This window comes from Xiphophorus hellerii, chromosome 7 (genome assembly GCF_003331165.1).
Source record: "Xiphophorus hellerii strain 12219 chromosome 7, Xiphophorus_hellerii-4.1, whole genome shotgun sequence".
Lineage (NCBI taxonomy): Eukaryota > Metazoa > Chordata > Actinopteri > Cyprinodontiformes > Poeciliidae > Xiphophorus > Xiphophorus hellerii.
The window spans coordinates 4,799,601-4,822,109 of NC_045678.1; the positions used below are offsets into that span (position 1 = coordinate 4,799,601).

Consider the following 22,509-nt stretch of genomic DNA (forward strand, 5'->3'; position numbering starts at 1 on the left):
ACACGAAGGTGTGAACAGAACTTCTATCAGGAGAGTTTCAGCGGCCAGCCATTAGAGGCTAAACGGGCTAAACAACACACAGAGGTGCTTTTCAGCCTTTGGGGTCTGTGTGTTTGTTTCTGTCTGTAAATAGAAAAATTATACACATTATGTCCAGCTAAACTTCTTTCAACAAACACTGATCTTTAGAGAGATGAAGGTTTACACCCAACTTTAATTGGGCTAATGAAGCGAGACACAAGATAAACTTCTCTGATACTTTTTTGATGTCTTCTCTCAAAACTTAAGTAAGCTTTTTAGTTGGTATATCTATAAAAGGAAGAAAAAAAACTACGCTATAGAAAAGCTACGATATCGTTTTAACAATTGCAGAATGTTTTAATCTGTCATCCAGTGATTTGTGTGCGAGTTGTCTAATACTTCCTGTTTGTCAGTGCTGGTGAGTTTCCTGACATTATTCCCAGAGGACTTCAGAGTTTTTGTTCTCTAACAAAAAGTCGATCTCAGAGAAGATCTGAGTTTGTTTTCACCTATTAATCTGCGTTTCATTTTACATTTGTCATTTTCTCACAGAATTGCTGATGCTTGTTAGGATAAAACTGTTGGATGTTACAAGTACTAACTGCTTCCAGTGAGTCAGGGGGTAACACGCTTCTACATGAAAACAAGAACAACAAGATTGTCTCAAATGTTTAATATTAATTGAAAAAAAAATGTGACAACAATTTAGAAGAAGGAACTCGCTAGTTTTAGGGTAAATAAATAAACATTAGTATTTCAAAAGACAGCAAATTACAGCTGCAAAAAGATTTTTAAGTGCAACGTTTCAAAGTGTAACACTGATAAAGGCGACAGCACTGTCTTAGGATAACATTCCAGACTTCATGACTTCATCTGGACTTGTGTTCGGGACTGGATCCGTGTGCATTTCGGACACCTTTTCCCCAGGAAACAGTCTTTGTGAAAGCAGGCCTTGCACACTGTGAAGACAGAAAACATGTTGCATGCGAATGCACAATCAGGAGTGATTTTAATAAGTTTTTTCAGGTTATGTTAATCATGTGCCCTTGCTTACCTGGACATCGCTGGCTTTTGTCTTTCTGAAAAGGAAAGATGATGTCCTTCGCTCGACAGAACTCGCAGATGAAGCCGCGGCCCCTACACAGCTGCGGGGAAAAGGTTAGGGAAAATATCAGAGGGGCTAGCTTCCACAGAGAGCTTGATTTGAACCCGACACATCATTTCATCCTTCAAACTGAAAGCAAGAGCAACAGCGCTGGTATCCAATTGAACTGACTGATTGAACGCAGATCGGTAAGACCAACCTCACAGTTGTCGACGTGCTCCAGAGCCGAGTTGAGCAGCGCTCGGGCCTGCGCCACCAGCTGACCCTTCTTCACTCTGTAGAGGTCTTCCATGGAGAAGAGCAGAGGCTCGTCCAGCAGGTGAGCAGGAAGTGGCTCAAACTCGGCCAACACCCTGCAGTGGAAACACAGCGTCACGTCGAAAACTGCTTTAGTTTACAGGCAGCCGAGGTTTTAGCAAAAACTACGCATACATTTAGTTACTGTGCTCAGTTTCTCAGTATCGCACATATGAGATTTGAATTATTTTGGTTTGAGTTTTGACGAAGTGATTCTACTTTACGTCACTTTTGCCTGCCTGCCTTCAAAATGAAAAAAAAAGCAATAAACCAGGAAGTGCAGATTCCTGAAACAAAAATAAACTCCTCCATCTGAAATTACTCATTTAAAAAAGTCATATAAGAACCATAAAGTAAGTTTCTTCAAAGAAACCACAAAAATGTGTAAAACTCCATATTTCTGTTAATTTCATGTTAAAATGAAATTTTAACAATGATAGCAGAACTGGTATCTTTTTCACTTTCATATATCACTTAACATAACCGCTCACCAACACACACATATGCATTTGTGGTACATTATATTTGTTAAAATCAGGTCGGTTTGAAATGAAAGCTGTTGTCTCACAGAGTTTACCTTCGTAGAATCCCAAAATTAGTAAAAACTAAGAAAAGACACAAGTATTAATAACTAAATTATCATTCTTCAGTCACAGCATTCTTTCCAAAAAATATGAATATCTGTTAAAAAGAAAAGTATAAATGTATTATTGTACATTCCTTTGAATTTATATATATAGGTCTAATTTTATTCCTTAGTTTAGTTTTGTTTATAATTCTGAATAAATTTGTGTGCTGAAGATTTGGAACAGGGATGTTTAAAAATCACTACACTTAAAAAAGTAAAACTGTTGTGTGTCTCGTGAGTCTTTACTTACTCTGAAACAAAAGTAAAAGTTTTATTCATTGTGCAAAGAAACCCAAGACATGAGTAGAAACTCAAAAGTTTTGCAATTATGTGGACTTGAGGGAAACACATGCCATTTTATATGTGACGGAAAAATATCTGAAATATCAAGTCTGTGTTTATATAAAATCACAGCACCTATAGCCACTAGAGACACTTTTTTTTAGGGTTATACTTCAGATAGGGAAGACATATTTTTGAGAGAGGAGTGAAAAAGGTCATCTAAACACGAGACGCCGACATCAAACAGAGTTGGTGCCCTCAGGTTCCCTCTTCACTCATCTCGCTCCTGCAATCATTCTTCAGCCACTCACACCTGGAGTCGTGAAAATCATAGACTTGCATTACGTATGTCCAGTATCGTACCTTTCAGATAATCTGCAGGCTTTCAGCAGCTTCCTGATTCCGATCAGCTGCTCCCTCAGCTCCTGAGGGGGACAGACGAAGACAGACAGCGTCTCACTTTTTTTCTATGTGTTGCGTCTCCCATACATACGATACATGAATACGAATATATGTTTACTGACGGCCAAAACGACTCACCCTGAACCTGTCCAGGTCTTTCACTTTGCTCCACAGAGCCTTTCCCACAGAGCTGAGGTCGAACAGAGGCTGAGACCAGACCGAGTCCAGCAGCTGCTTGGAGAAGTCGCTCACAGAATACCTGCAAACGTCAGCCGTGTTCAGACCAACGTAACATGCCACGGTTTTTAAACCACTCTGTTCTTGAATCCAGAACATTTCAGAGACATTTGCTCTTGTGAGTTCTTTGCCAACTGGGTTTTCACAAACAACCAAAACTACACATATTTTTTGAAGCGCTGATTATTCAACCACTTCTTTATATCTGACGTTTGCTATTTGGGGTAACAAATGTATTTCATGTAATTTCATGTTTTCATTTTTAACAGTTAAGTGTTTACCTGCGTTTGGGACGTTTAGGAACATCCCAAACGTTACTTTATAAAAAAATAAGAGCTAATCGACTCAAACAGATCAGAGCCACAGTCGTTATTAAAATGCTTTAATACAAAACATTCAGAACATAATTTGTATTCAGACGTATTAAAGAAATAGATCAGCAGTTTTAGCCTTTTTTTTTTTTTTTTTTGTACTTTCTACCAAAGCTGTCAACTGAAAAGATTACGAAACTGGAGAGTAGTAGGAAAATGTAACAGAGTGACATAACTAAAGTTTATGGAGGAAAATTGTACATTTTTATCAAAAAGTGAAAACATCAGTGGGTTTTTTTGTAGCAATATTGAAATATAATGCTTTAGGTGTAACTTTTACTTTTTTTTTAATTAGATGAAATTCAGTATTACATTCAAGCTCCACTGCTCCAACAATATTAATAAATGCTTCTAGATTCTAGAATCTAGAATCACATTGAAAAAATTAAGCAAATGTCAGACATATCATCAGCAAAAGCAGTCAGTCATTTTAGTATTTTGGCTGTGGTGCTTTGTTATTATTATTATTAATGTTTGTTTCTTTCTCTTTTTTTTTACCTGCTAAAGTCCCAGTTGGACAGAACTCGACCCGGAATAACAGCCTCTGATCCACTGTGGCAACAGTCACAGAAATATCTGTCAAAAACAACAAAAACCCTGAAATAATTAACACTGACATCATCGTAATAATGATAATAAAATACTTTAATAACATCTTTTGCGTACCTTCCCAGATATTCACAGTGCCGCAGTTTCTTGATGTATCCTGGAAGCAGAAGAAGAACTCGGACTCAGTTTTCTATCAATCAACTTGAACATTTGTTTCTCAGTTCGCATTAAGTCGGGATTTGATTTTAGTTCACTGCCGCTACTGAATCTGAACTGGTGCCACTGATGACCATAACCGTCCAGTCCTCTAGTTTCTGTAAATATTATTATCTTTTTTGGGGGGTTGGGGGGGAGTTTAATGAAAACCTGTTGTATGAGATTTTGCAACATTAGAGCACCACATTTCTTGTTAAAGTATGTCTTGTTGCTGTCATGATGTCATATAATTTGGTAATGTAATTATAAGCAATTATTATGAGACTCGGATCAGATGGCTGTTTTGAGTTTCTTATTGTGAAGCAGGAAAAGTAGCTGTTGAGTCGCTCTGCTCTGTTGACAGGAGGGTAATAAAGACTTTTAGTCTGGCTGGATATACAACCTTCAGTTAGAAAAAGACCCTACTTGTTCAGCTATTGAGATTCATATATTCAGCTAATAAATGACACATAAAAGACAGTTTGCAAGCTAGCACTGTGTTCAGCTCCTAGCTGAACGTTAGCTGCAAACAAGGAGGGAGTTACTTCCTCTTCTATCTGAGCAAAAGCTAAAGGCAGTATGATCAAACACAAAGTGGATGATTCTATGAAGAGGTTCATGAGACCTATGATCTATTTGTGAAAACAAGAAACACAAACATTTGTGATACATTAGCATGAGCTTAACACCTGCAAGATATGATCTAGTCTAAGCTGGAATTAATTAGTCCTCACATTTTTTTTGTGGATTGGTGAAACTTCTGTTCTATTTGTTAAAAAAATAAATAAATAGTGAGTCTTAAGTTTTCCCAAAATTGCTAAAACCTTGTTCTTGTTTACCCGGTGTCATGAATTACACACGTCTCGTGAGCTTGATGCATTGTTACACTCCTAAATCGAGGGCGTATCACAGCTAATTGTTCCCTCACACTGTCCCTCAAACATAAATCCCCAAAATGAAATAAAAAATAAAAATCTGAATTCGTTGTCGTCGACACTCACTGGGCTCCACCTCTGTCCCGCAGCCCGCACACAGGTAGTGTTGTAAGGCTACCACCTCGCTCCGTCTAGAACAGGAAATAAAGAGGTTATTTAACATCCAATCACATTTGCTTGATGTTTGGGGTTTTTTGACATTTTGTGTCTGCTCAGAAGAGGTCATGACCTGTGTTGCGGCTGGACAGAGAAAATGATCTGGGAACTCGGCGGCGCCCAGTTAAGGGATCCTCTCATCCTGGTCCTGAGTCGGATCTCCTCCGTTAAACTCCCAGTCTTTACCTCCACACCCCCAGTACCTGGTAACTAGTGGTGACCAATGGCAGAGGGTTCATGGTTGTGTTTATAATCCCATTATAACAATTAAGATTTTCAAGCACATCAGAAACTCGCGGGCTGTGAAAATGTAACAACCCCACTCCAACACAAACTGGAAATGAAATAACTAGACACAAATCAATAGTGACTTTAGGCATAATTGATGGAACTCAGAAGGTGAAAAACAGAACGGTGTTTTTACACTTCATAGTCCGATAGACTCGGTTCTATTGGGGACCAAAATTGCAACATTTGTTACATTTTCTGCTGCTGTGGTTCGCTTTCACACTGCATTGTGTCAAACCAACCAAACTAATTGAAAAACCTGTTCCCCTCCTCGCCTTTGGTGGCGCCGCACCAAGAACCACTGAAGGAAACGACACTCACAACTTTCTTCTTCACGAAATGTAAACAAAAATGGAGTAGCAATAGATTTTAGCGGTTGTACAATTTCTCTTTTGTCTTTGGTAAAAAATTAAAAAAAAGCCATTTCTGGCACTAGGTGTTTTTAGGTGGACCAGAGTTTGATTATGTATTCACACCTCTGCAAACGAACCGGACTTTCTAGACAAATGAACTAGAGTTCGGTTAAAGCGGACTAAAAAGGGCTGGTGTGTAAATCTCTATTTAGCCGAATTTTGATGCTCATGGTCAGTTTGCAAGGAAGAAAAACAAAAAACTTTTCGGCTCTGTGACTGCTAAGTTTTCACCTCTTGCAGTGAACTGCGGAGGCTCTGCCGTCCTCGCCGATGCACGTGGGAAGGAAGCCACTTCCTTTTGAACTCCAGCACCAGCTGCTGGGCCAGACACTCTGCACTGCTGGTGAAGCACCATATAATACACATTCAGAAACAATTCAGTGGGTCAAATGTCTGCTGTGGATTGAGCTGAAGATAAAGAAAATGTCTTACTTTCTGATCAAATCTGGTGGCATTGTGCCGACCCCACAGTCTGAAATTGAAGCACATGATTCTTTATTCATAGATCAACACTTAAAAATGAAGCAGCATGTAATACAGGAATTTATATTGGTTCGCTATGCTTGGTTTTATGTTCAAGATGTCTGCACGTTGGTTCCCTCTGAAAACTGATCATCAGATCAGATGAATGTATTACAAATTTGCGTCCTGCTGCGGTTCCTGTTTCTGCTCAGAAACAGGAACTGCAGTCTTCATAAATCTGTTAAGCGAATGAGAGCAACGACATCTGATCATTTTATATGACGGGGAACTGCGTTGTGCAGCAGCCTGCGACGTGAGCCATCATTTAGAAATAAAAAAAAAATCAAACACTTAGAAACTGCTTGTCACGGCCTTCGGAGCTCCAAAACTCAAAGTTATTCCAAGAAAAGGCGGTGAGTGGTTTGTTTCTGGAACACACTTCTGACTTGATTAATATATGATGTTACTTTTTTAGCAAAAGTACAAACAAAACAACAACTAAAGCTGTCTTACAACCTACATGTAAACAAAAGTGTGTTCCTGTGAATCTTACAAGTTCAAAAGGTGGTCAATTTTTTACTTTTTTTTTTTTACAAAACCTTCCATCGTCACACCACAACAAAAACATCTCCACCACGCCCATCGGTGTGTTTTTAATGTCTTAAATTAATAGGAAGATCTAAAAGTTACCAAAGAAATCATAACACAAAAATTATTTGCAGATTTTAGTTCCAAGCTAAAATAAGTATATTCTATCTGTCTAAATAAAACTAAATTGCTGGGGATTTATGATATACAAAAAAAAATCTACATAAATGGCCTCAGCTCTGCTTATTGAATGGATACATGAACATTTCCTACAAAACTGAGCAATCAAAACCAGTTCTGCCACGCCGAGGTCTCCCCCTGCTGGTTAATAAGCAGAATACACATTCACCCTGTTTATCGATTCCTAATGGATTCATCAAGTCTTAGAAGAATTTTGAATTAATATGAGTTACAACAACATTTAATTTCCCTTCGGGATAAATGAATTATGTTTGAATTAGATCTTTATATATTAGAATGCCTCTTTTCTCTGGAAATTTTAAATAATCTGTTTCTGACACTGAGATAAGAAAAAGTTTTTACCTTCAAACCCGCTGTCAGTAGAAAGGATCGACGGACTCTTGGTTTGATGTTCATTGTGACTGGCCAGTGGCTCCTGTGGATCCGCGCCCCAGTCCGTCCGCGGCGGCCTCGTGTCGTCCCGTAGAGGCCTGCGCTGCGGAGCGGTCCAGCCGCAAGTGTTGGAACCGTGAGTGCGCGCCGGGCTGCGCCCCTCAGAGCTCGGCTGCCTCTTTGTGCACACAACGCAGTGTTTATACATCATGGAGTCGAAGCTCAGGGTCCATTTGACGCCTTCCAGAACCTCCAGCATCATGTCTACCACGACCAAATGAGCGTTCTCCTGCACACACGCAATCATTCACACAAACATCAGAGGCAGATCTTTCACTATCGGAACCGCTGCTGAGACTTTCATGAGTAGCTTTCATGAGTAGCCGCATGAAAGACAAACTCTTAACTTCTGCTCCAAATTGGTTCTTCGGTGAATGTTTTTTTTTCTTTTTAATATTTGTGACTTTTTCCAATGAATCTGCTGCCTTGTTCCACAGACCGAGCCAAACAATATGTAGCATTTTATTTTGACATGCGGCGAATGTTCGTAGAAAGTCCGCCGACAATGTTCGCCGATTCATTGGTTCGGCGAACATTGTTTAATGGTTCTTCATTTTGGAAAACGTCGGCGAACGTTCATGACGACATTCAGAGGACGTCGTCTGAACTGTCTATACTAGCTGGGTAATTAAAATCTGACTCAAAGCCTAATAATGGATGTAAGAAGAATGTATATTTAATTATGCTCTGGGCGAAAAGGCGGGGGGACAAACTGCCATTATAGGATTAAAACAGAAAGTATTATTATTATTATTGTTATTATTATTATTGTCATGTGAAAGCATTGCCACAAGGTGGCGACGTTGGTTAAGGAGCCTACATTACTCTTACAGTGGTGAGGACATGTTTCAAAAGAAAATGTTGGTCATTTTAAGAGAGTTTTAGGCTTTAAAGTGCTACAAATCTACATGAAGGATTGTAAAAGCAGTGAAATCATAATGGCAGACCTTTTCCAGCTCACAGCTGGTCTTAAAGATGTCTGGAGGTAAATCCAGGAGTTCAGAGCAGCTTCTGTCTTTGCTGTGAGGCGTTGAGGAGGAGTGGCCTGACACCAAACAGATAAACACACATTAAAGTTCAGCACTGTCATTAATATTAATGAGTTTTCATGTTAACTGCTAAAATGTCTCAGGTTTTCTTGAGCTACATTTATTTTTCAGATGAATGAGGGGACTTAACTTTTTGTCACAATATTTTGTGGTACAATTATTATAATAAGAACTGTTTATGACGTCATGACATGTCAAACATAGCAGAAAATATCTCTTCTAAGAGTAATGCTCTTCTGTAGGACACCAATCACATGAACAAACAGTGGGGAAAAAATATTAAGCTTAAAAATCTCGACAATAAAAAACTTTTCGTTTCTCCCAAACATCATTAATTGGAATTCATTATGGCAATGATAAATTCAAATTCTCATGTAAAGAAATGTGTCACAATAACCGATAAATGATGCAATAAAAGCCCATTTTCCTATCATTTGAGTGAAATGTTTTTATGTTTCACTATTACGCTAATAGTTAAATATTTTCATTGTTAATACACACATTTCCTCGCAGTTATAATGTTTGTGTACACATAAGTTAAACTTTAACTCAAAACGTATGAGACTTAAAAGAAAAAAAAAGGTAAATGAAATGCAAACCTCTCATGATAAGTTTTGCTGGACGATAAATTGTCCCAGAAGTTATCGCGATAAGCAATAATATTGCTGTTTTGAGGCGATTTTAAAGTTATACTATGGTAGTGGCATAACGATGCACGTATACTTTCTCAAAGATCAATAAACTTTCATTTTTAATTATTTGCTGTAGTACAGACCTCTACGGGACATCCTTCATGCCCACAGCCATCACCTACTACAGCAACTCTTTGAAGAGTCTTGAATAACTTGAGCTCAATTTGAGTTTTAATTTTCCTTTGGGATCAACAAAGAATTGTTTGAATTTGAATTTAATTTCTAACATACATTTAACTCTGGAAGTGGAAGACATTTTAAATATCCAAAATACAACCAAAACAACAAATATAATGAACACTGAAGTCTCTGTAAACATAACTGGCCTTCATGAAACAGGCTAGTTGAGACCAAAGCATCAGACTGAAACCTTTTGTCATCCAGTCTTTGGTAGAAGAAGACACCCAAGCAAGACTAACTATCACACAAATAGAAATTAGCAATCTCCTTTAAATTTATCACTTGGTGAACTGATTTATTGCTCATTATGGTACCTGTTCTGTTGGGGGTACTCCAGCTGTTTAGGCTCCATCCCCGGTGCTCCTTCTCAGATCGCTGAGGGCTTCTGCTGGATCGGTCCTGGCTACTCAGGATGCTGATCGGGCTTGACGATAGAGAAACACGCAGGTTCTTATCCTCCACCGTGGTTTCGAACGATTGGTGACAGGAAGTCAGCCGGGGCTCCACGTCCTCCTTACTGGTAGGTGTCACACACTCAGGCTGGTCACGTGAACCGGGGGAACGAGGGGAAGAGTCCATGCTAGGAGGAGCACATTTTAAGTCAAATTAGAATTATTACAAGGATATGATGGCTTAGAGTACAAATGTCCTGAGTGCAGGTTTTCGCAGTAACTGAATATCTATTACATTAAGAAAGTCAGAGAACAAAACAGCTATGCATACATACATTTCTACCTAAAGGGAACCCAATCAAGCTAGCATGCATGTTTTTGTTCTGGGGGAGGAAGTTGGAGTACCCAGAGATAACCGATGCTGCATCGCTTATTTCTGTTCACTGATGCAGAGATAGACGATATCTTGTAAGTGAAATGACCACAAAATTATATCAAAACTAAAAAGGAGACATGCTAGCATTACCATAGCATAGCAACACATGGAACATGCAAGGCAACGGCCATCTCACCATGTAGTCTTTGCTGAATGCAGGTTTTCTTATGAAGAACATGAAAACTTGATTCTGTTTGACAGTAAAAACACACATAACTGACAGATCTTCAGCTCTGTTTTTGCGTATTTTAGTTTTAGTTTGCCTTCTGTCTTTTGTTTCTTGTTGCAGTTTTAAGCAGTTTCTGAACTTTAAGCTTTGTGTCCTGCTACATTCTTTCTGTCTTCACATGAGAAACATACAACTACTTTTCTGAATACCAATTATAGTACCGTACTCAAGTTTTTAGAAGTTTTCCATTTGCTTTGCCATTCAGGGGATTTACCCAACTGTTTAGCAACTGAAGCTTGACTCAGAAAATGTTCATAAAAGATAAAGTAAACGCCAAAAACATTTGATTCTTGGGGCGAGATAAATAAAAGAAGAGAAAGAACATGCTGTACTTCTTGAGGAAGTTTATGTACTTCAGTGTTTGCAGCAAGATGCTCTGACCATCCTCCTTATGAGGCTGCTTCACAACAACAGCTTCTTTAGTCAGAGGCTCCATCAGAACCGAATCGAATTGAAATATAATAATGTTAGCTGTGTTGATTTTTAAGTGGTGATCAGAAATAAAGCTAACAATGCTAACCATCTATCACTGCACCGCAGCGAGGGCCAACGGTAAGTTAGAAAAGTCGCATTTGACTAACTTCAAAAATAAGGGAAGTATGTTAAAATATGTTTTATTGACTTGAAACAAGTTAATAATAATAATAATAATAATAATAATAACATTTCAAATTGTTTGTTGGCTTGTGGGAAACATTAGGCAGATGTTAGTTATAGATCAGGAGTGTCAAACTCATGAGTCATATCCTGTCTTATTCTGTGATTTATCATTGTGTGGGTAAATAAACCTACATGTACCAATGTGTGCTTGTGAGAAACAACCAAATGAACTTGTCCCATGTGAAAGAGTTACTAGCCCTGATAGACTTTTGACATTTTTAGGTTATCAAAATGGCGTCAAAATCCTTTATGACCCAAGAGAAAGATTTTTGTCCATGCACTAATTGACAATAATTGAGCATGTTTCACCTTTAGCAAGTCAGAGATAAAACAAGAACTGTTTCTAAGTGATACATACAGAGTTTGTCTTGATTCTAACATGACCCTTTAACCGTTTTGGACAAGTACTGTTTAAGACTTCAGACACATCAGGTTACCGTATGAGCTGGTGATTTGGGTACTTCATGTTGTTCTGCAAAATAGCAGATTATTTAAAAGAAGAAAAAAACTAGAAAATGTTTAGAAAATGTTTCACCAAAAAGAAATATCAAGTTGTCGGTACAAGAAAACATATATTGTATAGCCCAGGGGTGTCAAACTCAAATACACAGTGGGCCAAATTTTTAAATTGAACAAAGCCGCGGGCCAAGGTTGGACAAATGAATCTTTTAATATGGACCCAAACAAGTTTTGATTTAACAATAAATATTGAACAAGCAAGGCTTATATAACTTAAAAGTGCAGGCGTGCAAAATTGAGTTGCTAATAATAATAATAAAACATATAAATGGCATATTAAATAAAATTTAAATAAAAATTGAAAGCCTCCTTTCTGAGGTAAATGTCAAAATTAGCTTCATACACAGACTAATAAATTTGAAAATAAAATAACATAACAACTATGAATAAATCATTAAATAAACTATGAATAAACCATTCAGGCCTTGGAGTAAAAAGAAAAGGTGCATAGAAAACTTATTTATTGCTCATTTTGCGACAAACTGATCTACTCTGATGCGGCCAAGCCAGATATCTGGCATCTTTTTTTGGATGCCAGTTCATCAATGTCGGGGCTCAGAGTTTGAGCTGAGGAAACCTTCATTATCGAACAAAGGTGTTCGTCAGTCAGACGACTCCTGTGAGACGTTTTCGTCATCTTCACTGAGGAGAAAAGTTGCTCACATACATATGTAAACAGATATTCTGTCTCCCACCTGTCCAGAAAAGTTCTATTTTCTGTCTTTCTTTTTGCCATTTTTTGGTAGGGTAACACAGTGACAGCTGTAGTTTGAGGTCGCAGTGTGGTTTGGGGGAGAGGCACGGGGATGCGGGGTGCGCCGGGGCTTTCAACCCAAGGAGTGCACAAGAAGACGGATCACCACCTTCCTAATACATCCATGTCCGCTACCATAAGTGCTACTGACACAGAGGAGGAGGCGTGTCTGCCTCTGTCCTGATTGAAAACAGCAGAGCATTATGGGACTTGTAGTATAAGCGGTGAATGCGGCGTCACAGCGTTGCCACCGTATAATACCGGCAGGCCGGCTCTAATATTAATTTGAAATTGCCTCGCGGGCCAAATATAATTACACTGCGGGCCAAATTTGGCCCGCGGGCCAGAGTTTGACACCTATGGTATAGCCCATGTTGTCCAAAACTAAGATCAGCAAGTTTAAAGGTTGCATTGCAGATCATTTCACAGGTGGAGTTTCGCCAGAACATGAAAGTCTCTCTTCCTCCTCTCAATACTGAGGAATAACATTGACCTCGTTCGTTTGTTATCCCAGTTCCTGTTTCTTGACTAACTGTGGAGAGATATAAAACGTTCAGGACTGCCGATTAATTCAAAGCCTTCTGTCAAGAATCAGTGTTTCTGATTCTTTGTCAAGAATCAGTAGCTAAGCTAGCGAGTATGAATAGTTTATTGTCATAGCTACTGTCATAGCTGTGACCAGCTAAGCTAGCTCCAGTTCATCCGAGTAACTTTTACCTTTGCCTGTTCAGCTGTTCTCTGCTTATTGGTTTTAATGTATTTCCATTTATTAGTTTTTACTTACAAAACAGATGTCCAGGCCTGAAATAATCATTTAGTTTAGCCTTTAGCATATTTGTAAAACTCACCTGGCTTAGCTACATTTGGTTAAGTGATGAAAAATTTAATTTGACCAAAATAACATTAAGATGTGATTGACATTAAATTAAATGTAATTTAATTTACATTAAATTGTGAAACAATTTACATTAAAACAGCAATAAATGTCTAAATGAGATCAAGAAGCTGTTAGGGTTAGCAAATAGGCTAAACATGTCTGTCAATGTCTTCACAGGCCATATAGATTAAGAATGTCTGATTTTTAACCGATTATTTTGACCTAAATAAAAATGAGAACTGGCTGGCTGTCTGGTCTTAAACTACCTTGACTTAATGAGAATGGCTTCTTATTAGCTATTGTTAGTTGTTTGTTTTTTTTGTTCAAAGTTATGAGCTTATGTTTTTGTCTTATTGGAAGTTATTTTTTACCCAAGTTCATTCTCCTCTTCATTTATAGAGATTCACAGAGGCGTACTCTGGCAACTACAATTGGAAGATTTTTAGCTTAACTGGTCCTGATCGACAACTGAAATTGAAAAATGTCATCTTTTTCCAGTCAGCTTAACTCAAATGTCCACCAAGGAACAGGAACACTTTTCAACGGGATCTTGTCGAGTGAATATGAATCAACATCAGCTATTTTCATTACTATTCATGGTGTAAGAAGAAATGTTATAAAGCACTACGGCATTTCGGGAGGTGTCTGCAGTTCGTTAGGGCTGCGAGAGTTTGAGAGAGAGCAAGTCTTTCAGCAGGTAGCAGGAAGGCCAAATGCACAGCAAAGTTCCTAATGTTTTTGAAAATGTTGGCAGCATTTTTAAAGTCTCAGAGCTACGTAACACACTGGGATTAGTATCTAAAATCTTTTGGAAAACCCATAGAGACCATCTTCTTTCTAACTGATGCTATACTCTGTAATAATTTTGTTTTTGCTTTAAAATTTATGTCAAATCTTATTTCATAGTCTTGTCACAAAAGGAATAACTTGAAAAATGTTTTAATGCTGTTCTTATATTGTCTTAGGAGACGCCTAAGGAGATGTAAGTCTTCTATTGCTTTGTGTGTTTTACAGATGTTGCGTACGGTACCTTAATGAATTAGACGGACTGGTTGCCTTTTCCTGCCAGGAGATGGGCTTGCTGCGTCTGGAGATGACTGGACTGCTCCTGTGTAGGGGAACGTTTTCATCCTTGGAATGGGAAGGTTCCTCCTCATTTTCCATAGCGTCTCGTGGAAGTTTGGAGTTCCTATCATGGTCTCTGAGCTTGCTGTTCCCTGGGATTTGTCTGGAATTTTTGGAGGTTTTGGTGCATTTCCTCCTTGTGAGTTGTTTCCGTGGGTACGGAAGGTCGAACGCCGTATTTGTTTCTTCTCCACTGGGTTCTTGTGTTGACTGAACCAGAGATGGGACGCAACCTGAATTGGTCGACTCCTGGCTCTGGTTAGAAAAAGCCTCTTTTTCTCCTAACAGGAAGCCAAAGCGGAAACAAAAGGACGAACATTCATTTCAAACTGGAGCAAAACACAAAAACTTAATCTTTTCTCTTTTTTTCAATAGACTTCAAATGAAAATGCTAATCCTTGCATAGCACTCTACTGATATTTATTTTTCAGTCTACTCCAGGAAGTCTGAGTTTAGTGTGAGGTTTACCAAATGAATCCTTAAGCAACCTTTCAACCTCTATGAGTCTGTCTTAAGAGTATGCAGACGCTCACCTGTGCCTGGCGGAGGTCCGGTTGAAGGTTGCCGGGACTCTCCTGAGTCCACGCTCCAGCTGACGTACCCTCCTCTGTTTGGAGACGATGACAAGCCGTCGCAGCTTCCCATCTGTGTGGAGGACAGAGATAGTTTCCTAATCACAGCAGCTTTGCTGCAAGCTTCCTTTTGAAACTCTTACGTTACAACAGCCATCACTAATAAATGTGCCCCCCGCCTCAGAAGCATGAAATCCTCCACTTATGTACAACCTGTTGGTGTGAAAACTGTCCTACTTCTTGCTTCCTGTTTGCCGGGAGATTTATGGGCATGGCGGCAGCAGCTGTTTGTCGATAACACAACCAACTCCCTTTGGTCTCTGAACACTCTGAGTCCCAAGTCTAAAGGTTGCAGTATTGATGTCAACTTGAATTTTTATGGAGGTCATAACTCTCACGGGAGATTTGAATGCAATTTAGCCGTCATGAACCTAATACCAGAACTCCCTGAATGGAGCAACAGATCACTTTCTGCCATTTAGCAACAAGCATGGACATCAGCAGTGACTTGCTCTGTGGCAAGTGTGAATTACGTAGTTCACAAGTGATGCTGTTTACACATCTCACTTGTGAACAGGTGCTGGGGCGGGGGGGGGGGGGGGGGGGGGGGGTTGAGCTCGTGTATTAAGTTCTGACATGGAAAAAATTCTGATCCATTTTTGAAGATGTACTAATTGGAAGTTTAGATTGATCTGTTCATGTGACGAACAAGAGAACTTCAATTTTTTTTTATTCATCTCTGGAAAAGAAAATGATTTAGATACAAACACCAACATGAATCTTGTTTAACTCATCAAACGAATGTGTATTGTTACTGACGGAACAGAACCCACGTAGCTCGTCTTTATTTTGGCCTTCGTTTGAAATAACTTCAATGAGTCACTACCTGTAGCCATTTATAAATCTCCAACGCTGGCCTGAAGAAAGTTTGCCTCGCTCCTCACTTCTACTTGTGAGATGTTTGAGGGGTTTCTTACTCGTTCACCCCATTTCAAGTCACCCCACAGAATCTCAACGAGTTACAGACTCAGAGCATAAATCTATTCTGGTCCTCGGTGGATTAACTGGGATGTTTTGAGTCATTTTTATGTCTCAGGGTAATATTTTTGTAGATTCCCTGTTGGTATGAGGTTCTCTTCCTGAATTGCTGCTTAGCTTGTAGCAAACTTCTCCTCTGGCATTCAGATAATTACATTTTAAACTCATCTGTCCTAACTGGAATATTTTTGAAAGATTTTTTTCCTAAGTTCTCTCTGGTGTCTTGTGTCTTTCTGGCCTTCATGTCTTTCTTGATGAGCTGAAGTTTCCGTTTTGCTCACCTTCAGTGAAAGCTACTCTTGCTCAGCTGCTTTCTGATTGTCCACACATGAATTAACATTCCAAAGATCCTGTGTTGGAGACTTCTTTTAGCATCTTGTGCATCTGCTCTGGGGGTAAACTTACTTGAACGCCCAGATCTGGACATGTTGTAGACTGGGTTCAGTGAAATTGCTGATTTTCAATCGTTTTGAGACTTCTCTAATTTGTTTATGCCCCACATTCATAAGCTGGTACAATCTTCTTCCTGTTGGTCTCACCCAACTCCTTTGACCTTATCATGCTGTTTAGTCACACCAAGAGCAAACAGAGCTGCTTTAAAATAAGTTTTAAAAATTAAATCTTCACAGATAACTTAAAGTTGTTTGATCAGCTCCGATTGTTTCTTTATATAATACAGTATTTTAGAAAAGCTAAATTTATAGATATCGGTAATAACAGATTGACCCCCTCTATGCCGGTGATGTTTACTGTAGTTTTATATAACTATTTCTTATCATTTGTGATCATTTAGAAACTAAGCTTACCAGCAGATTCAGTTTTCATACAGATGTGGTCTGTCTGTTTCTCCTCTTCATGAAGCTTGTTACTCTTTTTACAGGAAGTGAATGTGAATGTGAGGAAGGCTGATCAACTTCACACACTTAACGTCCATAACACCACGCTACTATATATATATATATATATTTACATATATATATATATATATGTATAAATATAATGTGTTACCTTAAAATGTTACTTGTATCATTTATTTATTCATTTTTAATCATACATAGACTTAAACATAGTAAAAAAAATACAATAAACACATGCTAAATTTGGTTTTAGTTTTTATTGTGCATAATGTCTTCAGAATATTAAAACTTCTTGACGTTTTTCTCTTTATAGCATCAAGAGGGTTATTAGTTCGGTCGAGTCTGCATCGGCTGCTCAACAGACACTGTTGAGCATTATATATATATATATATATATATATATATATATATATATATATATATATATATATATATATATATATATATAATATTTTATATATTCCTTTATTTAATCAGGTGAACCCCGTTGAGATCTAGATCTCATTTTCAAGAGGGACCTGGGCAAAAAAATTTGCAATACATAGCAACCTGGTTACAAGATAAAAACAATTAATACATATGCACAAGTATAAAACAATAAAAACAATTTAAAAGTAATGACACTGTTTCATGGAATCTTGTTGCCTATCTTTAAGAACTGCTCGAAATAAGTCCAGTGAAATCATTTCCGACATCTTAAGTTCAGACTGCAACTGATTCCACGCTGTGGGGGCAAAACACAGTGAATGCCTGCTTCCCTTTTTCAGTTCGAAAGTGTGAGCGTGAGACATGCAGATGAATAATGTTATATATAGTATATTATATATATATATACTGTATATATATATATATATATATATATATATATATATAGTCACTGAGTTAAATAGTTAATCCATTCTTGCCCAGAAAGAGCAAACTTCAGTTTATGCCTCCCATGAGCGCTTTTTGAGCTCAGTTAATTAAACTTAGCCTCTGTCTTCCAGATTCCACTAAATCTGATGTTTTTACCTGGAACAAATGCCCACAATCAAATTCTGCGTAAGGCCCCAGGGAACCTTGACACGGCCCTGGTAGTGTTTTTGAGTCAGTCTAACTACTGTACAACTCTCTACTCACAGATAAACTTTTTTCCCCAAGCCACATATGTGGCAATAGTGCCCCAGTTTGTAAAAAAAAAAAAAACGAGAGAAGAAGGTGCCGTTTTTAAGTCCTTGTTGTTTTCCTGAGACAGGAAATAATCTCACATGGATAGATGTGAGATTCTTCTTCTTCAAACCAGGTGAACTTTTGATTCTTCTTCTGCATAATCAGCAGACATGTGATTCCCCCTATCCTGAGACGTAGCTTGCATGGTGAGCTCAGCAGATTCCATCAGGTGTTTGCTAAATGCGGCTGGCTAGTCTGAAGGAGCTGATGGGGGGGAGCCGCAGGGGAGGTCTGCTTTGCGAGGCACCAGCTCGGAAGCTTGTACACTACGGCTCTGAGGAGCAGCTTCACTTAGGAGGCGGGGCTAGGTCCACCCAGACGTTTTGCACAGCTGAATGTTTGCCACGGGAGATTAAAGGATTTCTCAAACATGCGTGAAAAAATCCAGGCAATGATTTTGATTAGGGAATAACATTTTGACATGACAAAAAGCTAAGAATAAAATTTTAAAAAAGAGTAAATTTTACATAACACCGCCCCTTTAAGGGCATTAATTGTCCACCAGCGCATTTACAAATGTCGATCAAACTTTTAATGTTACTTTTGGAGGTATGACTTTGTCATCTCCGAGTGACTTTTGAATCCATTTTGATACAGGATCCCTCTATGTCCAATTGATTGTTAGCATAAGGAGCAAATCAGCCAATCTCATGGTAGCAAGTCGACTCATTTAGGCATCTAAATGTGTTGAAGATGACTTTTCCCATAAGAATGGGAAAAAAACTACAACTACAACTTTATTTTTTTGTGTGTGTATATCGGACAATTCTAATGTATTAGGATTTTCAGATAGAGTCTTTTCTCTTGTAATAACTAAGGGATTCAGGAAGCTGTAATTCCCACAGTCAAAAATATTGCCTGATCCTTTGAGTCGCAATTCCGGTTGTAATATTCGGACATTAGAGACAGAATTAGGTGTGGACAATATGAAGGAACGTTTCCATCCTGCCATGTCTCAACGGTTAGAGTTTTTGTTCTTGGTGGTGTAATGGAGTGGGGAATATTTCTTGGCACACGTTAGGATCATTAGCACCAACTGAACCGCGCAGACTACCTAAGTATTCCTGCTGACCAACTCTATCGCTTTATGACCACATTGTACCCATCTCCTGAAGGTTAGAATGATGCACTAAGCCAAACTTCAAATCATCATTTCTCAAACACGATAATGGGTTCTCTGTACTCCACTGTCCTCCAAAGTGACCAGATCTCAGTCCAGTTGAACTCCTTTGGGATGTGTTGCAACGGGGGACTCACATCATGAACGTGCAGCCAGCAAAACTGTAGCAACTGCGTGATGCTGTCATGTCAATGTAGACCAAGCAACTCTAAAGAATGTTTCCGTCAACTTGTTGAATCTAAGCCACGAAGAATTAAAGCGGTTCTGGAAGAAAACAATAGACCCAACTCTGCAAATATAGTGAGCGCATGTTGACTTTCTTGCACCGAATGCTGACATAGCATTTCAAGCTTTAAAACTTTGAGAAATATTAAAGTTCATTGGTGAAATTTCAGGCTTTAAGTCAAACAACAGAATGGAGAGAAAATCTAAACTTTCTTTGGTAGATCGGGGGCTTCACCGTTTGATTTCACAGATTTGACATCAAGTCTTTTTTCAGTAGCAGAAGCCACACTTCACAGCTTCCTGTACGACTTCAGAAGTCAACTGCGATTGTGAACGATAACATCTTTAAAAATGTCCTTTTTCTGTTTAAAAACCAAAGAATGGAGGAGAAAAAAAAAAAAACTACGTCCACCCCAGCAGAGGGCAGCTGCTGCCCAGCACACAACGCGTCCCCGGATTACTCACCGTGCCGTGGACTCCTGACGTATGGCTGTGAAGAAACCCTGTTAGGGTCCAGCGACGCAAACCCGCGACGCTGCTTATCCACCAAAAGCTGCTGAAAGGAAGGCAGGCGGTTGATTAGCACTTCCTGTATTCAACAGTGCTTGTGTGCCTTCTGTGGTTGAACACTTAGTAATGTCTTCCCTGACAGCAGAGAGGCCAGAAAGCCTTCTACTCCGCTTTCCATTGGGGTAATGACACTGACTACAAATACTTGGGCTGATTAGAAAAAGAAATCACCTATTTTAAGATGACCTTATCTGACTCATCTTGAATGTAAATGTGTCAAAATGACAGGAAACAGCCTCGGTGACATCAAGGCAGGGTTTCACTTTTGAGGTTAACATTTTTTTTAAATCCCTCAGATCAAGTGACAGTCTTTGTTCAGCAGAAATGCTGGTCATGGAGCTCCTCGGTACTCAGTGGGCACGGCGAGCCGGGCAGCCTCATCTGCTGTCAGCTGCTGCTTCTGAAAGAGGAAGCTCCGTTCATGTCAAGCATCGATGGTTTTTGATCGCATGGGAAACAAATGTTTTTAAAGTAGGAACAATTCAGACTCAATTTCTCTGAGAGGAACTGTGTCTTGGTAGATCCCACAGAGGGTTTCCATGGAGACCGTCGTGTGAATTTGTGAAGATGCTTGGTAAGTCCGCACACTTACGGTCAGTTTTAAGAATAATGAGGTCACACGTTGTAAGGGAAATTAAGACATTTTTAAAAAGGAGAAGGCGACAAGATAAAAATGTTCCCCGCAAAGTCAGGACGGTTTTGGGAAGTGAGGAAATGATCAGCAAAAAGGGAACATCCAAATCAATTGGCGACTGTTTGGGAAATAGTTTGAGAAGGTGTTCGCAAGATGGAGGTCAACATTTTAGAAGAGAACTTTTTCAATTCTTAGATATTGTTTTTAGTCGTAGTATGTGTTCTCAGAAATTGCAGGTCTAAGAAAATGTTCTTGGAACATTTTCCAAGGCAATTCTTAAAACAATTGCCATTGTTTTAAGAAAAACAGTGGCAATATGCATGACTATTATGATTTCATTAGTTTTGAAAACATCTGTTATCTAAACAACTTCAGGAAATATCTTATGGAAGGGAGGGCGAATACTGAATTTCAAAATATGGCATCCGAACAACTATGAAAAGATTCTGCATCACTGTAGCTGGGGTCAAACAATGGAACAAACTGAATGTGGAACTAAAACAATCTCCAAGCATCAATAAATACAAAGCTATGATACTCACTTTGTACACAAATATGAGTTTTTGTTCCCCTTCCTTTCTTCTGTGTTACTATTACTACTATTGGTAGCTTATTATTGTTATCTTACTATATTTGTTATTATTAGTTTTTTCTCTCTCTCTGTTTGTTTTACACTTTATTGTTACATAACACAGATTAAGAAGAATATATAGGCGCATATTGGCAAGAAGTTGGTAATTATTCTGATGCTGTAATGCCAGTTGTTATTTACAAATGTCGTTATTCCTGTTATTATTACCCATAGATTTTCTTGTCTGATGAAAGTTACTTTGTAACCATTTTGTCCATGTAGTGTAATACATGTGTTGGTTCTTTAGCCCAGTGCATTGAACAGGCACATGAATATTATGACATGGTTTTAATTACAATTTTTTGATCATTATTGAGTTGGTGAGTAATATAGTTCATTAAATAGAAATGAGGGCTAGGATTAAATAAGTGTTCACTTCTTCCTACTCCTTTTCAAACAGAAAAGTAGCGGTAAGCTAATTGTTTTGTTCTTGGTTACGTATGCACGTTTCCTCTGTCCTACTGAAGGCTTGTTTTCTTGTTTTTAAAAACCTGTTTGACATAAATAAATCAAATCAAACCAAAAATGACAGATCTCCACATTTGGAAATAAAAATATCATATAAAATGCCTGCTGTCGTCAGACTTTGTTGTGTGTTGCAATTTTTTACATTTATTTTTAACTTGAAGAAAGTTTCCATTAATGTCCAACAGCATAGCGTGGCTAAGACTGTTGTTTAACTTTACTTTTTATTTATTTGTTTGGAAAATTCTATTTTATCTGATAAGCAGGTCAACATCAGAGTTACTGTGCAGTGCATAATGTCAGTGAACGTCCTCACTGCTGTACAAATACAAATATGTGGACATGGTAGAGAACTCAGTGATCAGCAGTGGCAACATGCTGACCCATGCTTGTCATGGAAACAGCTGACTCAGCTCTAACCCTCTCACACTAGCATGCACATTGGTTGGTGGTAAATAAAGGCTTTTTACCCACGAACCTGTTCGATTTTCTTTCTATAGAAATGCTCTTCACCTACTTCTATACTTTTAGGTCCATCTGAAAATGTTCCTATTTTAGTCAGAAATGCAGGTATTTGTTTTTTTGGGGCCTGCCAGTAGCAATGCATAAGGTCACTGCCTCCATGCATTTCATGGCAGGCACCTATTGTTCTACACCTAATAGAACGCCTGTTTATTATTATTATTCTTAACTTTTTCTTCCGCTGCGTTAAT

At 38.6% G+C, this 22,509-nt stretch overlaps 1 protein-coding gene across 1 annotated transcript; it reads right to left on the reverse strand.

The window, feature by feature from the left end:
• Nucleotides 1-679: 679 nt before the first annotated feature.
• rubcnl (rubicon like autophagy enhancer) lies at nucleotides 680-20,905 on the reverse strand. Its single transcript, XM_032568828.1, has 17 exons — nucleotides 19,962-20,905; nucleotides 15,009-15,120; nucleotides 14,381-14,756; nucleotides 9,798-10,063; nucleotides 8,510-8,607; nucleotides 7,473-7,791; nucleotides 6,312-6,351; nucleotides 6,111-6,219; nucleotides 5,252-5,388; nucleotides 5,089-5,153; nucleotides 4,010-4,049; nucleotides 3,842-3,919; nucleotides 2,874-2,994; nucleotides 2,697-2,758; nucleotides 1,326-1,479; nucleotides 1,076-1,166; nucleotides 680-980 (listed from the first exon to the last, which is right to left on the reverse strand). The coding sequence occupies exons 2-17, from the start codon at nucleotides 15,118-15,120 to the stop codon at nucleotides 883-885; spliced, it is 2,166 nt and encodes a 721-aa protein (XP_032424719.1). The 5' UTR covers nucleotides 19,962-20,905; the 3' UTR covers nucleotides 680-882.
• Nucleotides 20,906-22,509: the final 1,604 nt, after the last annotated feature.

Excerpts from the sequence above, each read along its gene's own strand:
- rubcnl (XM_032568828.1), bottom strand. The coding sequence starts at position 15,120 with ATGGGAAGCTGCGACGGCTTGTCATCGTCTCCAAACAGAGGAGGGTAC. Across the intron at positions 5,154-5,251 it reads TCTGTCCAGCCGCAACACAG|ACGGAGCGAGGTGGTAGCCT; the intron begins GTCATGACCTCT and ends TTCCTGTTCTAG. Across the intron at positions 1,480-2,696 it reads GCCTGCAGATTATCTGAAAG|GGTGTTGGCCGAGTTTGAGC; the intron begins GTACGATACTGG and ends TTTCCACTGCAG.